This window comes from Mastigoproctus giganteus, chromosome 5, assembly GCF_048544385.1.
Source record: "Mastigoproctus giganteus isolate SK-2022 chromosome 5, ASM4854438v1, whole genome shotgun sequence".
NCBI classification, from domain to species: Eukaryota; Metazoa; Arthropoda; class Arachnida; order Uropygi; family Thelyphonidae; genus Mastigoproctus; species Mastigoproctus giganteus.
In genome coordinates, this window is record NC_143579.1 from 17269816 (window position 1) to 17291027 (window position 21212).

At 37.9% G+C, this 21212-nt stretch overlaps 1 protein-coding gene across 1 annotated transcript in view; it reads left to right on the top strand.

Annotated features, from left to right (window-relative positions):
* mib2 (E3 ubiquitin-protein ligase mind bomb 2) overlaps positions 1 to 21212 on the top strand; it is a 388603-nt gene that overhangs the window by 31686 nt on the left and 335705 nt on the right. Inside the window, exon 3 of the mRNA XM_090373924.1 lies at positions 16608 to 16895. Within this exon, the coding sequence (XP_090230050.1) occupies positions 16673 to 16895 (223 nt within the window). The 5' untranslated portion in view covers positions 16608 to 16672. The remainder of the gene's footprint in view (positions 1 to 16607; positions 16896 to 21212) is intronic.

A 21212-nucleotide genomic window follows, 5' to 3' on the forward strand; every position in this document is an offset into this window, starting at 1 on the left:
GTAGTGATAAAAATCTGATGAACAATTTTTTAAGATTCTTTGGGACAATCAAGTTCTTAGCTCAGTCGCTCCAAGTTTAAACTGCCTTTAGAAAATAAAATACATTTTATACAGGCAGCTTCCAGGGCTTGCTTAAGGGATGAGCCAATATCGCATTTGCTAAAGGTGCCAAGTTTAGTGGAGGCATCAAAAGTTGAAAGGAATTAAAATATTACTTGCAAGAAACAAGTGAGCAATTTAAAAAAACGAAATTCAATATAGAAAATAAGAAATTCGGGAGCAACTTTTAGCCTGCTTTAAAATACTATTAAAGCAAATTTATCTGCTGCCTAATTGTTTGGTATGACATTTTGAGCCAAATAAGCATCACAAGCAAAGCCCTCTTAGAGGTCAATTTCAATATGTCACATGCAAATGCATATGAATATGTCATAAGTCACCTCCCCCCCACTTTCAGAATCAGTCAAATATCTTAAAAATTACAGAATAGAAGATTAATTTAAATGCAAAAAAAAAAAAAGTGGTAGTTGAATTTAAAAATTAAACCTGAATTTCAGCTAACGAGAATTCACCACTGAAAAAGAATGTTTGATAGTGAATGCCAAGGCAAAGTTGGAATGATAGAGATGGAAAATTTCACTTTCCATCGTTTTTAAATAGCATATTCCAGTAATTAAAGGGAAGGTTTGAGTTGATGGTAAAGTATAATGAGCCAGAGCTTGCACTTGGTCATCACGCAACACAGCGGCAACCCCCAAGGCAGAATGTGCTGGTCCCACAGGAACTAGTAGTTGTTGGTGACTTTATTGTCAGGGAAACGGGGAACATGCTTTGTAAAAAGGATAGGTGGAACAGGACCAGGGTATGTCTGCCATAGGCAAAGGTTGATGACGTTGTAGAGCGGATATCATCTTTTAAGGGCATAAAAGCTGATATAGTTGTACACTTTGGCACTAATGATATTAAGGGTAGGAGACCGGCAGAATTACTTAACAAGTATAGGTCACTGTTGAAAAAAAGCTGTGAATTTGGATTGAATTTGAAAGTGTCTGCAATTCTGCCCAGACACGATAGAAGGGAGTGTATGATGAGAGCCTTGTCCATCAATTCAGACCTGGAAAGATTGTGCAAGGCTCAAGGGGTAAAATTTTTTTCAGTCTGGACTGTAGTTGTTAACAGGAGAGACTGCTTCTACAGGGAAGGGATACACTTAAATAGAAAGGGTGCAAGAATATTTGCTGATGGTATCGAGGCAGTGTTAGGTGGGTCGGAAAACTGCTAGATTGGGGGGATACGAGGACTAATAGATTAACAGTAGCCACTGGCAGAGGTGAAAGTGATTCTTGCACTGCTTCTATTGGAGCGCCTCCGTAGACAGGTGGGAAGGAGCAGCAGTGCGTAGCACACGATTTTGATTAGACTGGGGTTCGAGCCCGTCACCACCAAATACGGCGGATGTGGAAAGGTCAGGGCAATGACCACCGCATATCCCAGAGCAATATGGCCTTAGTTGTTAATGCTCCTAAAAAAAAAAAACCAAATAACAAATAGCTTCTATTGGAATGAGCAGCAGCCTGGAAAACAAGATGCAGGATATTTCATCTTGTACAAGTAAACACATGGGTTGTGTTGGGATAGCTAAGAATAGGAACAGGTGCATGTATACTTGCGTGTACACCAATGCTAGGAGTTTGGTAAATGAATTTGAGGTATTGCTCAGAACATCAAAGGCAGATATTGTTGGGATATCAGAGACGTGGTGTCACACAGATATAAGGAATGCAGAACTGGAATTTGGGGAGTACAATGTGTACAGAAAGGATAGACAGGACAGGAAGGGAGGAGGGGTTATGCTATTAGTTAAGAAACACATAAAATCCAAGGAAGTGAAGCCAGTCTACATCGCTGGACAGTGCAGTGTCGAGTCAGTATGATGTAACATGAGCATTGGGAGATCAAAATTGAGAGTAGGAGTGTGCTATAGGCCTAATGACTCTGATGAGTATAATAAGAAACTGTACAGGGAAATTGAGTAGACCAGTAAATCAGAGAGTCTTGTATAATGGGGGATTTTAATTTCCCAGATATTGACTGGAATTTGTGGGTTGGTGACACACACTAGCAAGGCTTTTGTGGATTTATTGGGTGATTGTTTTCTACATCAGCATCTTCAGGAGGCAACTATAGGGAGTAATACTCTTGATCTGACTATCAGTAGTGATTCTTCATGCATTAAGGATCTGCAGATAAAGAAACCACTAGGTGGCAGTGATCACAGTGTGCTGAAGTGGGATTTACTCAAAGAGGTAACTACCATCAGGGCTAAAGGGAAGGGTTTTTGCTTTCGTAAAGGCAACTACGATGGTCTGAGACAGTAAAATTCTATACAGTGGGACCAACTGATGATATTACCAACAGCAAATTCAAAATGGAAAGCATTCAAAGAACTTATCTTGGAAGCCACTAGGCTTTAAATACCAACGAAGAAATATTGTTCAAGGTTTAGGCTTAAATGGATGTCAAATGAACTAATGAGACATATGGCAGAGAAGAAAAATGCATGGGATACATATAAATTAACACATGACACAGAAGCCTATGATAGATATAAGCTGGTCTGTAACCAAGTCACAAGGAGATTAGGCAGGCAAAGGCAGATTATGAGAAATCCTTGTTAAAGGATGCAAAGAAAAACAGAAAACAGTTCTTTACCTATGTAAGCTCTAGAAGAAAAGGGATGAATCAGATTGGTCCATAGGATATTGATGGTTTAACAGTTGAGGATTTTGCTCAGGTGGCTAACAAACTAAATGAGTATTTTAATTTACATTCACACATGAGGAATTATTCAGGAAGGGGAATGCCAGAGGTGAAGTAAACTCTGGCAGTAAGCTAGATAATCTTGTAATAACTGAGAGTAAAGTGGAGGAGAAATTGTTGAAGATAAACACAAGAAAGGCACCTGGGGTGGATGGGATCTATCCAGTTATATTAAAGGAGGCAGCAAAGGAAGTAAGCAAACCCTTTGCCATAATTATGAGAGCTTCTTTGTCTCAGGGGAGGTACCCAGCGACTGGAGATGTGCAAATATGACCCCAATTCACAAAGGAGGATCAAAGGCTGACACAAATAATTATAGACCTGTGAGTTTAACTTCTGTTCCAGGAAAATTAATGGAGGCACTGGTTAAAGAAGCACAGCAGGATCATCTAGACAAGACTTCAGTTATAGCTCGGACACGGTATGGTTTTGTTAAGGGAAAGTCTTGATTGGATACTATGATGCAGAGAATAACTTTGATATTATATATTTGGATCTTAGAAAGGCTTTTGATACTGTTGCACATGGAAGACTGCTGCACAAATTGGAGCAGTGTGGCATTAGAGGCAAATTGCTGCTATGGATAAAGGGATGGTTGAGGGGGAGAAGACAGAGTGGTAATCAGTGGACACTGCTCATCGTGGACTAATCTAATTAGTGGAGTCTCTCAGGGTTCAGTGTTGGGTCCATTATTGTTTTCTGTATTTATAAATGATATTGATGATGCTATATCAAGCTTAATGTCCAAGTTTGCAGACGATACAAAGGTTGGCAGGGTTGTTAAGGTCACAACTGATGCTATGCTGCTGCCCCAGGATCTGGAAAGGTTGAGCAGTTGGGCTGAGAGGTGGCAACTTCATGAAGTTTAACATTCACAAATGTAAAGTATTACATATGGGAAACAGCAACCCCAGAGCAACGTATCAACTCTGTGATACTACACTGACAGTGGTAGAGAATGAAAAAGGCCTGGGGGTCATTGTGCAGGCAGATATGAAGGTCTCTGAGCAGTGCAGACGGTCTGCAAGAGTAGCTCATGGTGCCTTGTCAATGGTATACAGGAAGTTTTCTAGCAGGGATAAGGAGGTGATTATTCCCTTGTATAAGGCAATGGTCAGGCCACACCTTGAGTACTGTATACAGGTCTGGAGGCCTCATTTCAAGAAGGATGTAGAGCTGCTGGAATGATTACAGAGAAGGGCAACAAGATTAGTGAATGGAACAAAGTATTGCTCCTACGAAGAAAGGCTTAAGTTTTGCAAATTACAGTGTCTGGAGACTAGGCACCGGCGAGGTGATCTGATAGAGGTGTATAAAGCCTTGAATGGTTTGAGCATGCTCAATACTGATGGAATTCTTCCTCTTGCTCAGAATAATCAGTTGAGAGGGCATAAATTCAAATTGAGGAAAGACAGATGTAGGATAGATGTGTGGAAGTTTGCCTTTAGCCAGCGGGTAGTTGGTTGGTGGACCAGACTTCCATCCCTTGTTGTGGAAGTTTATAGCCTAAATAAGTTTAAGGCGCAGCTGGACAGGGATTTCGAAAGAACGGCGGGGTGAAATGGAAGGGTTTTTTTTTTTTTTTTTTTTTTTTGGCTGATGCTGCATTAGCTTGCTTTCTTGCATCATATGCCTCTACTAATGCTAATGCTAATTTATAATATTTTTATTCTTATTATTATTATTAGCTATATGGTGCAAGAAAGCCTGAGGCTTATGCTGCACCAGCACCAAAAAAAAAAAAAAAAATTCCCGAGTTACCCAGAGAGAGAGAGAGAGAGAGAGAGAGAGGAGAAGTAGATGGGAATCACCAAGAAAGAGAAGGATGATGGTATTCAACTCAGGATCCTGGGTTTAAAAATTCTGTGCATAGACATGTATTCTGTGTATAGGTGGTCAGAAAGTCATCTGTGCCATTGATTTATATGAAGAATTAAAATATTTGCAAAACAATTTTGAAGACAGTTATTCTCAATGAAAATCTTGCATTTGATATGCTCAAACAATTTGATGGCATATTTGGGAAATCTTTTCATTGCACTGAGAATTCTTGTAATGTTGCCAATATCACTGCCATTACAGAACTGAGCTTTTGAAAGGTGAAGTTAATCTTATCTCAGTTCCACAATGATGTAATGTTGGTTTGGATGGATTGGCAGTCTTATCAATTGAACATATCAAAAATAATTTTGATATCATATATTTGGATTTCAGGAAAGCTTTTGACACTGTTGCGCATGGAAGACTATTGTACAAATTGGAGCAGAATGGTATTAAAGGTAAGTTGCTACAATGGATAAAAGGATGGTTAAGTGCGAGAAGACAGAGGGTGGTAATCAATGGGTGCTGCTCTTCTTGGACTAATGTTATTAGTGGAGTCCCACAGGGTTCGGTGTTGGGTCCACTGTTGTTTTGTATATTTATCAATGATATTGATGAAGGTATATCAGGCTTAGTGTTGAAGTTTGCAGATGATACAAAGGTTGGCAGGGTTGTTAATGACAGTAATGGCAGTGTGCTACTGCAACAGGATCTAGATAATTTGGGCAGATGGCCTAAGAAGTGGCAACTGAAGTTTAACCTTGACAAATGCAAAGTACTGCATATGGGTAGAAGTAACCCCAGAGAAACGTACCAACTGTGTGGTACTACACTTAAGGTGGTAGAAAATGAAAAAAAAAAGACCTGGGAGTAATTGTGCAGTCAGATATGAAGTTTTCTGAGCAATGCAGACAGGCAGCCAGGGCAGGTCATGGGGTTTTGTCAATGATATATAGGACTTTTGCTAGCAGGGAAAAGGAGGTGATTATCCCTCTGTATAAGGCAATGGTCAGGCCACGCCTTGAGTACTGCGTACAGGTGTGGAGGCCTCATTTTAGGAAGGATGTAGATTTACTTGAGCGTGTACAGAGAAGGGCAACAAGATTGGTGAGGGGAATGAAGGGATCCTCTTATCAAGAGAGGCTTAAGTTCTGCAAATTGCAGTGGCTGGAGACTAGGCACCTGTGCGGTGATCTGATTGAGGTGTATAAAGCCTTGAATGGGTTCAGCATGCTAATTCTGATGGGATCCTTCCACTTGTTCAGATTACGAACCTAAGGGGGCATAAATTCAAATTAAGAAAGGACGTATGTAGAATAGATGTGCGGAAATTTGCCTTTAGGCAGCGGGTGGTTAATTGCTGGAACAAACTTCCATCTGTCGTTGTGGAAGTTGATAGGTTGAATAAATTTAAGGAGGAACTGATGCTGCATAAGCTCATACATTTGCTTTCTTGCATCACATGCCACTACTACTACATGCCATCACCAAATTTAGACCTGGATGAAATGATCCAAGGTTTGTAGCTGTTAAGACCGATAAGTTAACTTTTGAAGCAGAAAATTTAACAAGTATGTAATAATTAATTCTGTTTCTTAAATTAATAAATTATATATTATATGTTAAGATTCTAATCCAATGAACTGAGTGAAATAAACAATAAAATTATAAAAAAAGATATTTTTAACTAAAAATCCTTTCTCCTACTCTTTTCCTGTTGTATATTAATAAACTTCTTTCCACTGATTGGAAATATGTTCATAGTTTAGTTGATGATATCGCATTGCATTCCACCTTTCAGTTTGAAAAACTGTGTCCTGCACGAATAGCTTCAAATTCTTGTGTCCCTAAAAAGATTCTTCGGTGCCAATGCTTATCTTTGATGACACTGAGATTTCTAGACAAGATTACATATCTCTCTTAGGGATTACCCTGCCTCTTGAGATTAGCAGTACATCATAAATAATGCTTCCTCTGCATCTAAAAAACTGTGTTTTCTCTTTTGCTTTCAGCATTAATTTTCTTGTATACAGCTATTTAACCTGTACAAATCTCAAATCCACCCTACCTTGGAATATTGTTTCCACATCTATGATGGTACCCCCCCCCCTAACCTTTCTCAGGATTCTAGATTTCATTCAAAAGATGGAAGTTAGATTAATTAATGACCCATCTCTTACAAAGTCTCTCCACTCTCTGTCTCATAATGTTTTGTTTCTACTGCATGCCTTTTCTGTAAATATTTTTATGGGCACTGTTCTTCTGAATTGGCTTCTTATAATTTACCCTCACCCTTTCAAATTGAGGAAAGACAGATGCAGAACAGATGTGCAGAAATCTGACTTTAGCCAAACTGGTGGTTGCTCGCTTGAACAAACTTCCATCTGTTGTTGTTGAAGTTGATAGCTTAAATAAATTATTATTATTATTATTACTAGCCACAGGTGGTAGATGACTTTCATCAACCGGTGAAATACCACCACTTTGCTTATTGGAGGCTTGAAGTGGTGAAACCCATGTTTAGTCTCTAGAGCAAAGTTTCCGGCATCCCCCACCCCCATACTTCTCCTTCAACCCATGCACAGTACTAAGTACTATAGGTTTTGATACCTTTTGTGTTTGGGTTTTCATAAAAAAAAAAAAAAAAAAAAGTAAGCCTGAGGCTTATGCTGCACCAGCCAAAAAAAAAACATTTTCGAGTTACCTTGAGAGAGAGAGAGAGAGAGAGAGAGAGAGTCAGAAGTAGATGGGAACCACCAAGAAAGAGAAGAATGATGATATCCAGCTCAGGACCCTGGGTGTGCCAAGCCCATACTCACCAGATGGGAGCCCCTGGGAAGAACTGGACAAACTTTTAGAGCAAATGGATTTGTGAAATGGGAAGTGGTTTTTTTTTTTTTTTTGACTGATCCTGTATAAGCTTGTTTTCTTGCCTCATAATGCCACTACTAATGCTAATTCACTCAATCAAAAGCTGTTGTTTTTGTTTTTTCATCCCACTTGTCCTACTCTCTCTGATCAGGAGATTTTAGAGCAGATTAACTGAATGAAAAGAAAACCCTTGGTATTGATGGAATATGCAAACAAAAACAGCAGACTTCTTCACTTATATAAACTCTAGAAGGAAGGGGACAAATCAGATTGTTCCATTTGATATCAGTGGTTTGGCTGTTAATGATCCTGCTCTGATAGCTGACAAACTGAATGAGTATTTTGCATCTACAATACACATGAGGAATTGTGTAGGGAAGTGGAAGCCAAAAGTTTATCAAACTCTAAAAGGGAGCTAAATGATTTTGTAATAACTGAGAGCAAAGTGGAGAGAAATTGTTGAAGTTAAACAAAAGAAAGGTACCTAGGGTGGATAGGATCTATCCAGTTGTATTAAGCGAGTCAGCAAAGGAAGTAAGCAAATCCTCAGTCACAATTATGAGAGTATCCTTGGATTTTGGGGAGGTTCCTGTAGAATGGAGATGTGCAAATGTATCCCAATTCACAAAGGGGGAACTAAGGATGACATGAATAATTGCAGACCTATTAGTTTAACTTGTGTTTTGGGGAAAATAATGGAGTCACTGGTTAAAGAAGCAATGCAGGATCATCTAGACAAGACTGTAGTTATACTTCAGACACAGCATGGGTTTGTTAGGGGCAAATCTTGTCTGACCAATTTGATTGGATACTACGATGTGGTCACAAAGGAACTGGATGCAAAAAATAATTTTAATATCATATTTCATGAAAGCTTTTCATACTGTTGCCCATGAATGACTGCTGTACAAATTGGAGCAGTATGGAATTAAGGGCAAGTTGCTGCTATGGATAAATAGATGGCTGAGTGGGAGAAAACAGAGAGTAATCAATGGACACTGCTCACCGTGGAATAATATTATTAGTGGAGTCCCTCCAGAGTTCAGCGTTGGGCCCAATGTTGTTTTCTGTATTTATCAGTGATATTGATGAAGGTATATCTGGCTTAATGTCCAAGTTTGCAGATGATACAAAGTAATGACTCAAAGTTGGGAAGATGGGCTGAGAAGTGGCAACTGAAGTTTAACATTGACAAATGCAAAGTACTGCATATGGATAGCAGTTACCCCAGAGTAATGTACCAGCTGTATGGTACTACATTCAGGGAAGAGGAGAATGAAAAAGATCTGGGGTTAATTGTGCAGTCAGATATGAAGTTGTCTGAGCAGCTCGTGGGGTCTTGTCAATGATATAGTCATCCCCCGATTTGCACAGGGGTTACATTCCGAGAAAACACCACACAGTCCAAATCCGTGCAATGCGAAATGTAGTTTATATGACGTAATGAGGGTTCTGTACTTGTACATTTTTTTTTCAATTTAACTTTTCAAAATTAAATTGAAATAAATTGTCTTCATTCAGTAAGAAAAAAAGAAAAAAAATTAGAAACATGTCCATAAAATTAATCTTGCTAATACTTTCTCTAGATTTTTAATCTATATTCATTGCCTCTTTGTCGCTGTTTTCCTCTAATAAACTTGCAACAGTATCCGGCACTTTTTGAAAAAAATGAGTTAAAATTGTTTACTTAGAAGAACGCTGTTTTTCTCTATAAATATCTTCATAAGGAACTAAAGCTAATGATAAAGTTCTGCAAAAATTGAAACTCCTCTCCAAATTACCATCCATATTCAGAGCTTTTTGGCTAAGCTGATTTGCAAGTCTTAAAAACTCAGCTAGCCTCTTTGTGGTCAAATTTTTGTGTGCCTCTTCTTCATTTTTATCATTTTTGTTATCTTCTTCACATTGCGAAAAAATATCGTCCACTGATAATTGTTCTCTATGAAATTCAAGGACTTCTGTGATATCTGCTGGTTCCAGTTCTTCAAATCCCTCTCTGCTAATGAATTTTCCAATTCTCACAATCTCAACTACCTCCGGCATTTCGACCATGTCTTTTTTAGTGCAGCTTTGTGGCCACAGCTTTTTCCACACTGCATTCATTGTTGAGTTCTTAACTTCACCCCATGCGAATTCAGTATTTTTTACAGCATCAAGAATGTTATAATTCCACCAATAATCTGGAATTGAAAGATTGCCTATTCTATCAGTAGCTTCTACCAAGATTTCCAATGACCTAGTAAGGAGCTTTTTGATATTCCTTTAAAAGCACAAGGATTTTATGACGTATAAATTAGAAGCGGTTTATTTAAAGTCACCCTCTGCATTGCCACATAACAAAAAGTGTTAACCTATCTTTTGCAGTTTTGAAACCTGGGGCAGTTTTCTCTTCTTTTGAAATGAATGTTTGGCTTGGCACATGCTTCCAAAATAAGCCGGTCTCATCAGCATTAGACACTTGATTGCTAGATTTTTTTTTTTTTTTTTTTTATGAAACCCCAAACACAAAAGGTATCAAAACCTATAGTACTTAGTACCGTGCATGGGTTGAAGGAGAAGTATGGGGGGGGGGGGGTGCTGAAAACTTTGCTCTAGAGACTAAACTTGAGTTTTGCCACTTCAAGCCCATCCAATAAGCAAAGTTGTGGTATTGCACTGGTTGATGAGAGTCATCTACCACCAAGAAATAGACCTCAGTTGCAGTTACATCTTTGAAAGTTTTCGGATACAAAGAAGCAGCTTCTGTATCTGTACTGACTGCTTCACCCGTTAATTTTAGATTGTGAAGACTTTGACGTTTTTTAAAATTTTCAAACCAACCCTTACTGGCTTGAAAGACTTCTGCATTGGATGGACCAGCTTCTTCTTCTTGTAAGCGATTAAAAATTTGCAGAGCTTTGGAAAGAATAATATCTGAATTAAGAGGCATTCTCTTTTGATTAAGATCTTCTATCCAGAAAAAAATTAATTTTTCAGTTTTCTCTATTAATGGATTTCTCACTTTTGTAGTGCTTTTTTTGCAGCCAATGATGTTTTTTTTTACGGAAACCCCAAATACAAGAGGTATTAGAATCTGTAGTACTTAGCTTGGGTTGGAGGTTGAGAAGACGAAAGAAGATATTTGTTGACAAGTCTAGCAATCAAGTGTCTAATGCTGATGAGACTGGCTTATTTTGGAAGCATGTGCCAAGCTTCTGTAGACTGTAATTTTCAGGAAATACGTGCGAAGGAAGGTTGTTCCATAAAACAGCAGTTGATTGAATAAACGAGGAAGGAGAAAAGATTGTTCTGTCAGTTTGAAGTTGGACAGTAAATGGATGTTGGCTGGTGGCGGCACGTGTTCGGACTGTTTTGAAAGAGAGAACAGGAATTATAGAAGCCAATTCAGAAGAACAGTGCCCATGCAAGTATCTGTAGAAAAGGCATGCATCTATGAAATAGCGAATAGAGAGACTCTGTTAGAGAGGAGTCATTAATTAACTTAATTGCCCTCTTCTGAATGGAATCTAGAAGCCTGAGAGAGGTTTAGAACAATATTCCATGGTAGGGTGGATTTGCGATATGTACAGAGTGAACAGCTGTTTGGAAGAAAAGTAACGCCGAGAGCGAAAGAGAAACCCAAGTTTTTTAGATGCAGATGAAGCAATATTTGTAATGTGCTTGTGCCAAGAGAGATTAGAAGTCAGGGTAATCCCCAAAAGAGATATATCATTTTGCCTAGAAATTGGAGTGTCACCAAAGATAAGCATGGGAGCAGAAGAATCCTTTTTGTGAGATATAAGACAAGACTGAGTTTTAGAAGGATTGAAATCAACTAAGTTGTCTTTGTCCCACTGGAAAATTACCTGGAGATTGGCATTTAAGGAATTGGTAGCAGATTTTCAAGAAGTTAAAGCTGATTGGGCAGGACAGGTTTCTCAAAATGGAAAGTGGAATGCAATGTGCTCTCATCGGCAAAACTATGGATAGGATTTCCAGTCAATGGAAGGTCATTAATATACAAGAGGAAAAGAGTGGGGGAAAGAACTGAATCTTGGGGGACACCGGCATTAGTGGAGAAGTTAGAAGACAGAGAGCCATCTACCATCACCCTCAGTGAGCGATCAGAGAGAAACCTGGATAACCAATTACAAAAAAACAGTTGTCAAACCATAAGATGGAAGCTTGTTTAGAAGACCTTTATGCCAAACACGATCGAAAGCCTTTGAGGTGTCAAGAGCAACTACTTGTGTTTCACCAAACTTTTCCATTGAATTAGTCCATAAATGGGTAACGTAAGCCAGAATATCAGCAGTGGATCGACACTGATGGAATCTATACTGGCGATCGTTAATCAGACAGAAGGTTTCTAGGTAGTTTAAGAGTTGGTGGTTAATTGATTTCTCCATTATTTTAGAAAGAGTTTGATAATAGCGAGCTATTAAGTGCTCGATAATTCCTATATTCTATTATATTATGAAACAACAGGGATTACCTTTATTTTAGATATAGGAAGCTTCTTTTCCAACCAACTCTCCTAGTCCAATGCGCTAGTAATTCTTTGGGAAGGCGATATAAATTTTACAAAACATGTGGGACATCTTCCCCACTGTCAGAACCGTAGTGTTCAGCCCCCTCGGTCTCAACATCGAGCGCTCGAGACTTCTGTCTTCAAACACCATACTCCTGGCAGTAAGGAATCCATTACGTGGATTGACAAAATTTAATTTTGAAGGTCTAAACCGCCTAATAAATATGGACCTATTATTTTCTTCGGTCGTGTAGCTTGACATTAGAGTTAAATTTAGGGGGTCTAAAAAGTTTAATGGATATGGGGGGATTATTCTCTACATTTCTTAAGTCGGACTAGAACTTTTCGGGGCGTCATGTTCACAGAAATAGAGCAACTCACAATTAATCCGAAACTTTTGTCTTATGTTGTAGTGTTTGCTCTTCATGCATGCGTATAATTGGCCAACTTTCGGACAATAGGAATGGTCTATGGATATTGATTGAAGTTTCATATAGTTTCATCTCTAAGGTTTCCAGAATAGGTAGTTGTGTTGAATATTTATAATTTTTGTTTCATTAAAGCCGAATGAATGTTGTTCATTTATTGCGTAGAACGAAAGTTCCGATGCATTTGAATGACCCGCCCGCACAGAAGCTTCGTGTTGTTTTGCTCAAAGCTGTGCCACTCCCATTGTAGATCCTACATAAACAGCATCGCAATTTTTGCATGAGATGCTGTATATTAGGTCATGCTGTGATTGGAATGTGGTGTTTGAAGGTCGATTTCTGAAGAATGTGTATAATTTGTACATGGGTGTTGCTATGATTTTCATGTCGGTTCCCTTGCATATTTGGTTAAGTTTATTGTACCAGTACTCGGAATGGTGATGAAATGTATTTTGGTCTTGTCGCATTTTTGTGCAATATTTGTTGCGAGGTTGTTATTATTTATTTTTTCACGGGCTATTGTTTTAACATTTTTGTTTATATAGGTTAGCAGGTTTAGAAAGAGTAGAAGTAATTGCAATGTAATGATAATTGGATAGGAGGGATTTGTCATCCTTTTTAGGAACTGGCTGGATATGAGCAAATTTCCAAGCAGAAGGAAAAACACCTTTGGAATAAGAAAGTGAAAAAGGCAGCAAAGAACAGGAGTAAGTTCAAGAGCACAGGTTTGGAGAACAAAGTGGAGAAATACCATCGAGACCAGGAGCTTTCTTAGCATCAAGATTCGTGAAAATCCTTCTGACATCCTTTTGACAGAAGACCACAGGAGGTATTGAATGGAGTGTGTTGGGAATGGTGGAAGGTGTTTTACCAAGATCATTAATACATGAATTGGAAGAAAAATGGGATGCCAGCAGGTCAGCTTTATCCTTGGCTGAAGTGACAACAGAACCATCTGGTTTGGACAGAGGTGGGAACAGAGATGGGGAAATGTTTCGGCCAATAGCTTTGGCAAGAGACCAGAATGCTCGGCTACTATTAGAGCAAGAAGCAAATTTTCTACTCTTAGCCTGTTCAAACTCTAGTTTGGACTGATTAATAACTGCTTTACAATTGTTGCGAGCTTTGGTGTAGGCAGAAAATGAAACTGAAGAATTAGAAACAAGCCAATTACGATATGCAACGGTCTTCTCTTGAACAGCCTTAGCACATTTATTGGAAAACCAAGGTTTAGATAAAGGATGAGATTTTAAAGTGGAGTGTGGGATGAAGGATTCCATTCCTGCAAGAATAATTTCACTGACATGATCTGCGCAAACGTTGACATCAGAAGTTTTGAAACAGTAATCCGACCAAGGAAAAGAAATCTCGCAGATCATCCTATTTTGCATTCTTGTAATGTCAAACAATACGAGGTTGGGAATAGCCATGAGATAAAGGCCCCATTGGAGAAGAGACAATCACCAACTCGTGATCTGAAGTGCCTAAAGGACCTCTCACTTCGACTGTGTACTTAGAAGGGTTGTTTGTGAGAAAAAGATCAAGCATGTTGGCTGTATGGTTAGGATTGTCTGGTATTCTTGTAGGTAAATGAACAATCTGTGCAAGGTCATTGGTAATTGCAAAAGCCCCAGCATCTCGACCAGCTGGGTCGTTGTGACTAGAAAACAGAAGCCAGCTGGAGTTGTGAACATTAAAAACACCAAGGAAAATTACTTCACTGTTAGGAAAGTTGGACTGGAGAAAGTCAAGTTGCAAAGAGAGGAAGTCAAAGAGCTCCAAGTGATTAGTGGAGTTGGGAGAACAGTAGAGACAACAGATGAATTTGACACAATGAGGTAGAGAGATTTTAAGCCAGAGAAGATCAAAGAAGGAGATTCCAAATTTCCAAGTCTCTGACAGGGAATATCAGAACGGACATATGCACAAGTACCACCTTTGAGGCGAAAGGAATCATACGACAAATAATTTGGGCAACTGAGATGAGCAGTAGTTGAATCAACCGATAACTGAGATTCTGTCAGAAAATGTACATGGGGTTTGGGAGACTGCAAGTTGAAGTGGACATCATTGAGATTAGAATTGATGTCCAATCAGTTCAAGATATGTTCAGCACGATAAATTTTTCAAGATACAATAATTATATATATTACTGTCATAGCAACAATAAAACATTTCAATATATTCCCTAAAATGTAGAATTTAACAAATTTGTTTTAACAAATTTTACATTTGTTTTGTGCTTGCAATTTTGAAATACTCTTTCAAAATATGTTTAAGGAGACTCAGCCAAACTTAGTACATATACTTCATTATTTTATTTATTTATTTTTTATTATTCTTGTAGAAGAATTATTTTTACAAGGTATGAATAAGTACAGAAACTTTTGTCAGTGGCTCATTTTGCAATGTACACATGATCCTCAATTTTTCAGCCATACTCTTATTGTTGATGGATTACTGTTTACATGAAAAATTCGTAAGTTTCGAAGAACCAAAGAAAACCCATGTAAGATTGCCACTACTTATTATCAGCATACATTTTCCTTTAATGTTGGTGTTCTTGGGGATAATCTTATTGGTCCTTTATTTTTTATCTTATTATTTTTTATCAGTAAGGCTTTCAGGAATGGCATAACTAAATTTTCTGAAGAACGATTTATGGGAATTATTGGAAGATATACCCTTGGAAATCAGCAGAGGATGTGGTTTCATGACAGTGCACAAGTTCAATTTTCTTATTATGTTTCTGACTTTTTGAATACAGAGTACAACAAACTAGTGAATTGATTGGAATAACTGTGTGCATGGCTATCATGATTACTTGACCTCACACCCTTAGATTACTTTGTGTAGGGAACACGAAATCCATATTTTATTCTATGCATATTACCATGCAAGTAAAACTGAGAAATTGTGGTTAGGAAGCTGCCAAAAAAGAATCATGGATTCATCACACTGAATTGCCTCATTGAACAAAACGAAAGTCACTTTAAACAGCTGCTTTAGATGTTTTCCTTTTGGAGGTGTGTTTCATTTTTTAAAATTTTTTTTTTATTTATTTTTTTATTATTATTTATAATTAATGTTTACTCTCTTGTAAAATAGACTTTTGAGATGCATGTTTACAGCAACTTTTTTTCTTAATTTTAGATATAAGATATTCTTCTACATTTGTTCTGTGCTTGCAGTTTTGAAATACTCTTTCAAAATATGTTTGACGAGACTGAACCAAACTTGGTATGCTTGGTTTGCACTGGGCTTCTTAAATAAAAGAACATAATTATTGCTCTTGCTTCCTGTACATGATGGGGAGGGAGGTCTAGTAAGTAGTGTAAGGGGACAGAATTTGTTTACATTGTACCTCCTTAATAATACTGTCATCATTACCATATATAGTGTTACACATGAATGTGTTGGCTGCCTCTAGCTTTTCATATTTTTAACTGACACTTATTTTTCCTGGATGTATTTTGGACCATATTTTCATAACTCTTTCAAGATTACACTGTTATAAACTAAAAAGTTATTTTATCTTTTATTTTGGCCTCTAAACCTCAAGCATTGAAAGTGAATGTGGGAAAAGAGCAAAGAAAGTTATGACATTGGAACAGAAGATAAAAGTACTTGATAGGCTTCATTGTTTTTGATATAGGAAATTACAGGGGAAGAGGTTTAGACTAAATTGTAGAAAGTTTTCTTCTTGCCAGTGAGTCATTAATTGTTATAACAAGTTGCCTTTGCAGGTAGTTGAGGCTGACCTTTAATAAATTTAAAGGTCGACTGGATAATTATCTATATGAATAGGGAAGCACATAATTTGTATTTTCTTACTACTTGGTTTTTTTTTGTTTTAGTCAACACAGCAAAACCCCATGGTTCCCTTGAACTATATGGCGAATACTATTACTATTTACTGTGTTTTTTCTTATATTTTATTTATTGTTTTTATCCCCCTAATCGCATTTTATTTTCTGTTGGAACTGAAGTCTTATTAGCTATGGGTTTGGCAAATGTGGTACTTTTCAGGAATGTTTCTTTTTCTCTATTTCTATTAAGCTGTTTTTAAGAAAATTTTTTAAAAAAATTGATTTTAAATTAAAATTAAATATAACAAACATGGTTTCTTTTTTTTTTTTTTTTTCTTTTTAATATAGGAAACATTTATCTTTAAATATTTTCACTTGTAGAAGTGAATGTGAATCCTTGTATACTGTGTGAAATGGAGGTTGGCTTACGTGTTGTGCGAGGTCCAGATTGGAAATGGGGTAATCAGGATGATGGTGAAGGTCATTTAGGTACAGTGGTAGAAATTGGAAAACCTGGAAGTGCTACTTCTCCTGATAAAACAGTAGTTGTGCAATGGGATTCAGGATCCCGAACTAATTATCGAGTTGGTTATCAGGGTGCTTATGATTTAAGAGTTTTTGATAATGCTCCTATAGGTAAGAATTTGTTTATTCTTTTTTTTTTTTTTTTTTTTCTTAATTGTGGTATATTATCTAGTAAAATACTTAAATAAAATATGAATGCTCAAGGCATAATATATTATGAGTTTAAAATACACTATAAAATATCGGTGTAAATACACTGATATTTTATAGGGCTTCTCTATTAGTGAAGCGTTACTTATTTGAGGTAGTGTAATACATAGTAACTCGTTGTGAAGGTAGGGCTTCTCTATTAGTGAAGCGTTAAAGGTCGCGGGTTCGATTCCCGCCTCGGGCTTGGATCAAAGTACTGCAAAAACCTTGGGAGGTGCAATATGGCCACAGAAGCCGATGCGCCAACAACTACCAAATCAAAAAAAAAAAAAAAAATAGTGAAGCGTTACTTATTCAAGGTAGTGTAATACATAGTAACTCGTTGTGAAGGTAGTCACAATATGAGATACAATTAAATCGATGCCTTTACACTACTTATGTAGTTTTTCATTATGAGTTCACTATGTTGTATTTACAACAATATTTTATAGTAATTGTTAGTAAGAAAACTAAATCATAAAATATTATATTATGCTTGTTTTAATAGTGATGAAAAAGATTGTGGCTTTTGAGATTCTGTAAGAAAGTTGGTCATAAAAAAAACACTCATGATTCAAATTTTGAATATATAAAATAATGAACAATGTTTAATTTTATATTTCTTTGAAGAGAATTTTCAGGCAGCTTAGAGGAATAATTCCTGGTAAGGAGTTCTTTTATAGCAGCTGTTGGTAAGTTCATACAGAATTCTTCTTTCTGCCATCAATACCATCAGGTATAGAGGTATTTATCAGTCTTGCATCACCACCAAAACATGTATATATATATATATATATATATATATATATATATATATATATGATTTTATGAAAAATATGATGACAATTTTAATTATCTTTACAGAATCAAAATATCTTTTATTAGCAAAATATTGAAAAAAATACATATATAATTCTGCACAGATTTCAATTAAAATGAAATGAGATGAGATTTATTGAATGCATATTAAAAATATTTTCACCAAGATTAATACTTAATAGACTAGGTGGTAGATGACTCTCATCAACCGGTGCAATACCACCACTTTGCTTATTGGAGGCTTGAAGTGGCGGAACCCATGTTTAGTCTCTAGAGCTAAGTTCCGGTCAACCTTTCCCTATCTCTTCCATGATGCAGTATGATTGATGACTTTTGAGGTTGTGATGAACATCGTGGCGAGATCCAATATTCCTTACATTTCGAGGGTACAGCTCTAAAACGGTGTTCGCAGGCCGGCTGCTAGTTAGTACACCGGACCGAACCTATTGGTAACTCTCTAGGAGGCTTCCAGATCAGCTAGTGTATAATCTTGCTACCTCTACTCTGCCAGATAGTGACTGGAGGGAGTCCGAGTAGTGTGTATGCGGGGAGCATTGTCGAGGCCACGTTATGTCAAGGATCTGGGTATATTCTTACCATGTGTACGCCATATCCAAAAATTTCATTACTTCATACAGCATGTCCCACCCACTTTTTCTTACTATCGAATACACCATGAATTGTCAAACTAATAGAACAAGCTTATTTGCGAAAAGATCTAAACCTCCCAAGCACTTCCTAATTCATTTCACAAATATACGTGGTCTCAATTCCAGTCTCAACGATGTCCATTTCCACTTGCAGTCTGCCAAACCCCATGTACTTTTTCTGACAGAATCTCAGTTATCAGTTGATTCAACTACTGCTCGCCTCAGATGCCCAAATTATTCGCTGTATGATTCCTTTCGCCTCAAAGGTGGTACTTGTGCATATGTCCGTTCTGATATTCCCTGTCAGAGACTTGGCAATTTGGAATCTCCTCTCTTTGATCTTCTCTGGCTTAAAATCTCTCTACCTCATTGTGTCAAATTCATCTGTTGTCTCTACCGTTCTCCCAACTCCACTAATCACTTGGGGCTCTTTGACTTCCTCTCTTTGCAACTTGACTTTCTCCAGTCCAACTTTCCTAACAGTGAGGCAATTTTCCTTGGTGATTTTAATGTTCACAACTCAGCTGGCTTCCGTTTTCTAGTCACACTGACCCAGCTGGTTGACATGCTGAGGCTTTTGCAATTACTAATGACCTTGCACAGATTGTTTATTTACCTACAAGAATAGCATTAGCATTAGCATAGTAGAGGCATTTGATGCAAGAAAGCAAGCTTATGCAGCATCAGCCAAAAAAAAAAAAAAAAAACCAGTTCCACTTCACCCTTCTGTTCGTTCAAAATACCTGTCCAGCTGAGCCTTAAACTTATTTAGGCTATCAACCTCCACCACAAGGGATGGAAGTCTGTTCCACCAACCAACCACCCGCTGGCTAAAGGCAAATTTCCGCACGTCTATCCTACATCTGTCTTTCCTCAATTTGAATTTATGCCCTCTCAGGTGATTTTTCTGAGCTAGAGGAAGAATCCCATCAGCATTGAGCATGCTTAAACCATTCAAGGCTTTATACACCTCTATCAGATCACCTCGGTGGTGCCTAGTCTCCAGACACTGTAATTTGCAAAACTTAAGCCTTTCTTTGTAAGAGCACCCCTTTGTTCCATTCACTAATCTTGTTGCCCTTCTCTGTACTCATTCCAGCAGCTCTACATCCTTCTTGAAATGGGGCCTCCAGACCTGTATACAGTACTCTAGGTGTGGCCTGACCATCGCCTTATACAATGGAATAATCACCTCCTTATCCCTGCTGGAAAAATTCCTGTATATCATTGACAATACTCCATGAGCTACTCTTGCAGCCCGTCTGCACTGCTCAGAGAACTTCATATCTGCCTGCACAACCACCCCCAAGTCCCTTTCATTCTCTACCACTGTCAGTGTAGTACCACAGAGTTGATACGTTGCTCTGGGGTTGCTGTTTCCCATGTGTAGTACTTTACATTTGTCAATGTTAAACTTCATTTGCCACCTCTCAGCCCATCTGCTCAACCTTTCCAGATCCTGTTGCAGCAGCATAGTGTCAGTAGTGTCCTTGACAACCCTGCCAACCTTTGTATCGTCTGCAAACTTGGACATTAAGCCCGATATACCATTATCAATATCATTTATAAATACAGAAAACAATAATGGACCCAACACTGAGCCCTGAGGGACTCCACTAATAACATCAGTCCACGATGAGCAGTGTCCATTGATTACCACTCTCTGTCTTCTCCCCCTCAACCACCCCTTTATCCATAGCAGCAATTTGCCTCCAATGTCACACTGCTGCAATTTGTGTAGCAGTCTTCCATGTGCAACAGTATCAAAAGCCTTTCTAAGATCCAAGTATATAATATCAAAGTTATTCCTGCATCCAGTTCTTTTGTGACTGCATCATAGTATCCAATCAAGTTGGTCAGGCAAGACCTCCCCTTAACAAAACCATGCTGTGTCTGAGCTATAACTGAAGTCTTGTCTAAATGATCCTGCAGTGCTTCTTTAACCAGTGCCTCCATTAATTTTCCTGGAATAGAAGTTAAGCTCACAGGTCTATAATTACTTGTGTCAGCCTTTGATCCTCCTTTGTGAATTGGGGTCACATTTGCACATTTCCAGTCTATGGGTACCTCCCCTGAGTCCAAGGAAGCTCTCATAATTATGGCCAAGGGTTTGCTTACTTCCTTTGCTGCCTCCTTTAATATAACTGGATAGATCCCATTCACCCCGGGTGCCTTTCTTGTGTTTATCTTCAACAGTTTCTCCTCCACTTTACTCCCAGTTATTTCAAGATTCTGTAGCTTACTGCTAGAGTTGAATACACCTCTGGCATTCCCCTCGCTGAATAACTCCTCATGTGTGAATGTCGATGCAGAATATTCATTTAGTTTGTCAGCTACCTGAGCAGGATCATCAACACTTGACCCATCAATATCAAGTGGACCAATCTGATTCATCCCCTTCCTTCTAGAGTTTACATAAGTAAAGAACCCTGCTGTTTTTCTTTGCATTCCTTGCCAAGGATTTCACATAATCTGCCTTCGCCTGCCTAACCTCCTTTGTAACTTGGTTGCATATCAACTTGTATCTATCATAGGCTTCTGTGTCATGTGTTAATTTGTATGTATCCCATGCATTTTTCTTCTCTGCCATATGCCTCATTAGTTCATCTGACATCCATTTTGGTCTAAACCTTGAACAATATTTCTTAGTTGGTATGTAAAGCCTAGTAGCTTCCAAGAGAAGTTCTTTGAATGCTTCCCATTTTGAATTTGCTGTTGGTAACATCATCAGTTGGTCCCACTGTATAGAATTTAAATACTGTCTCAGTCC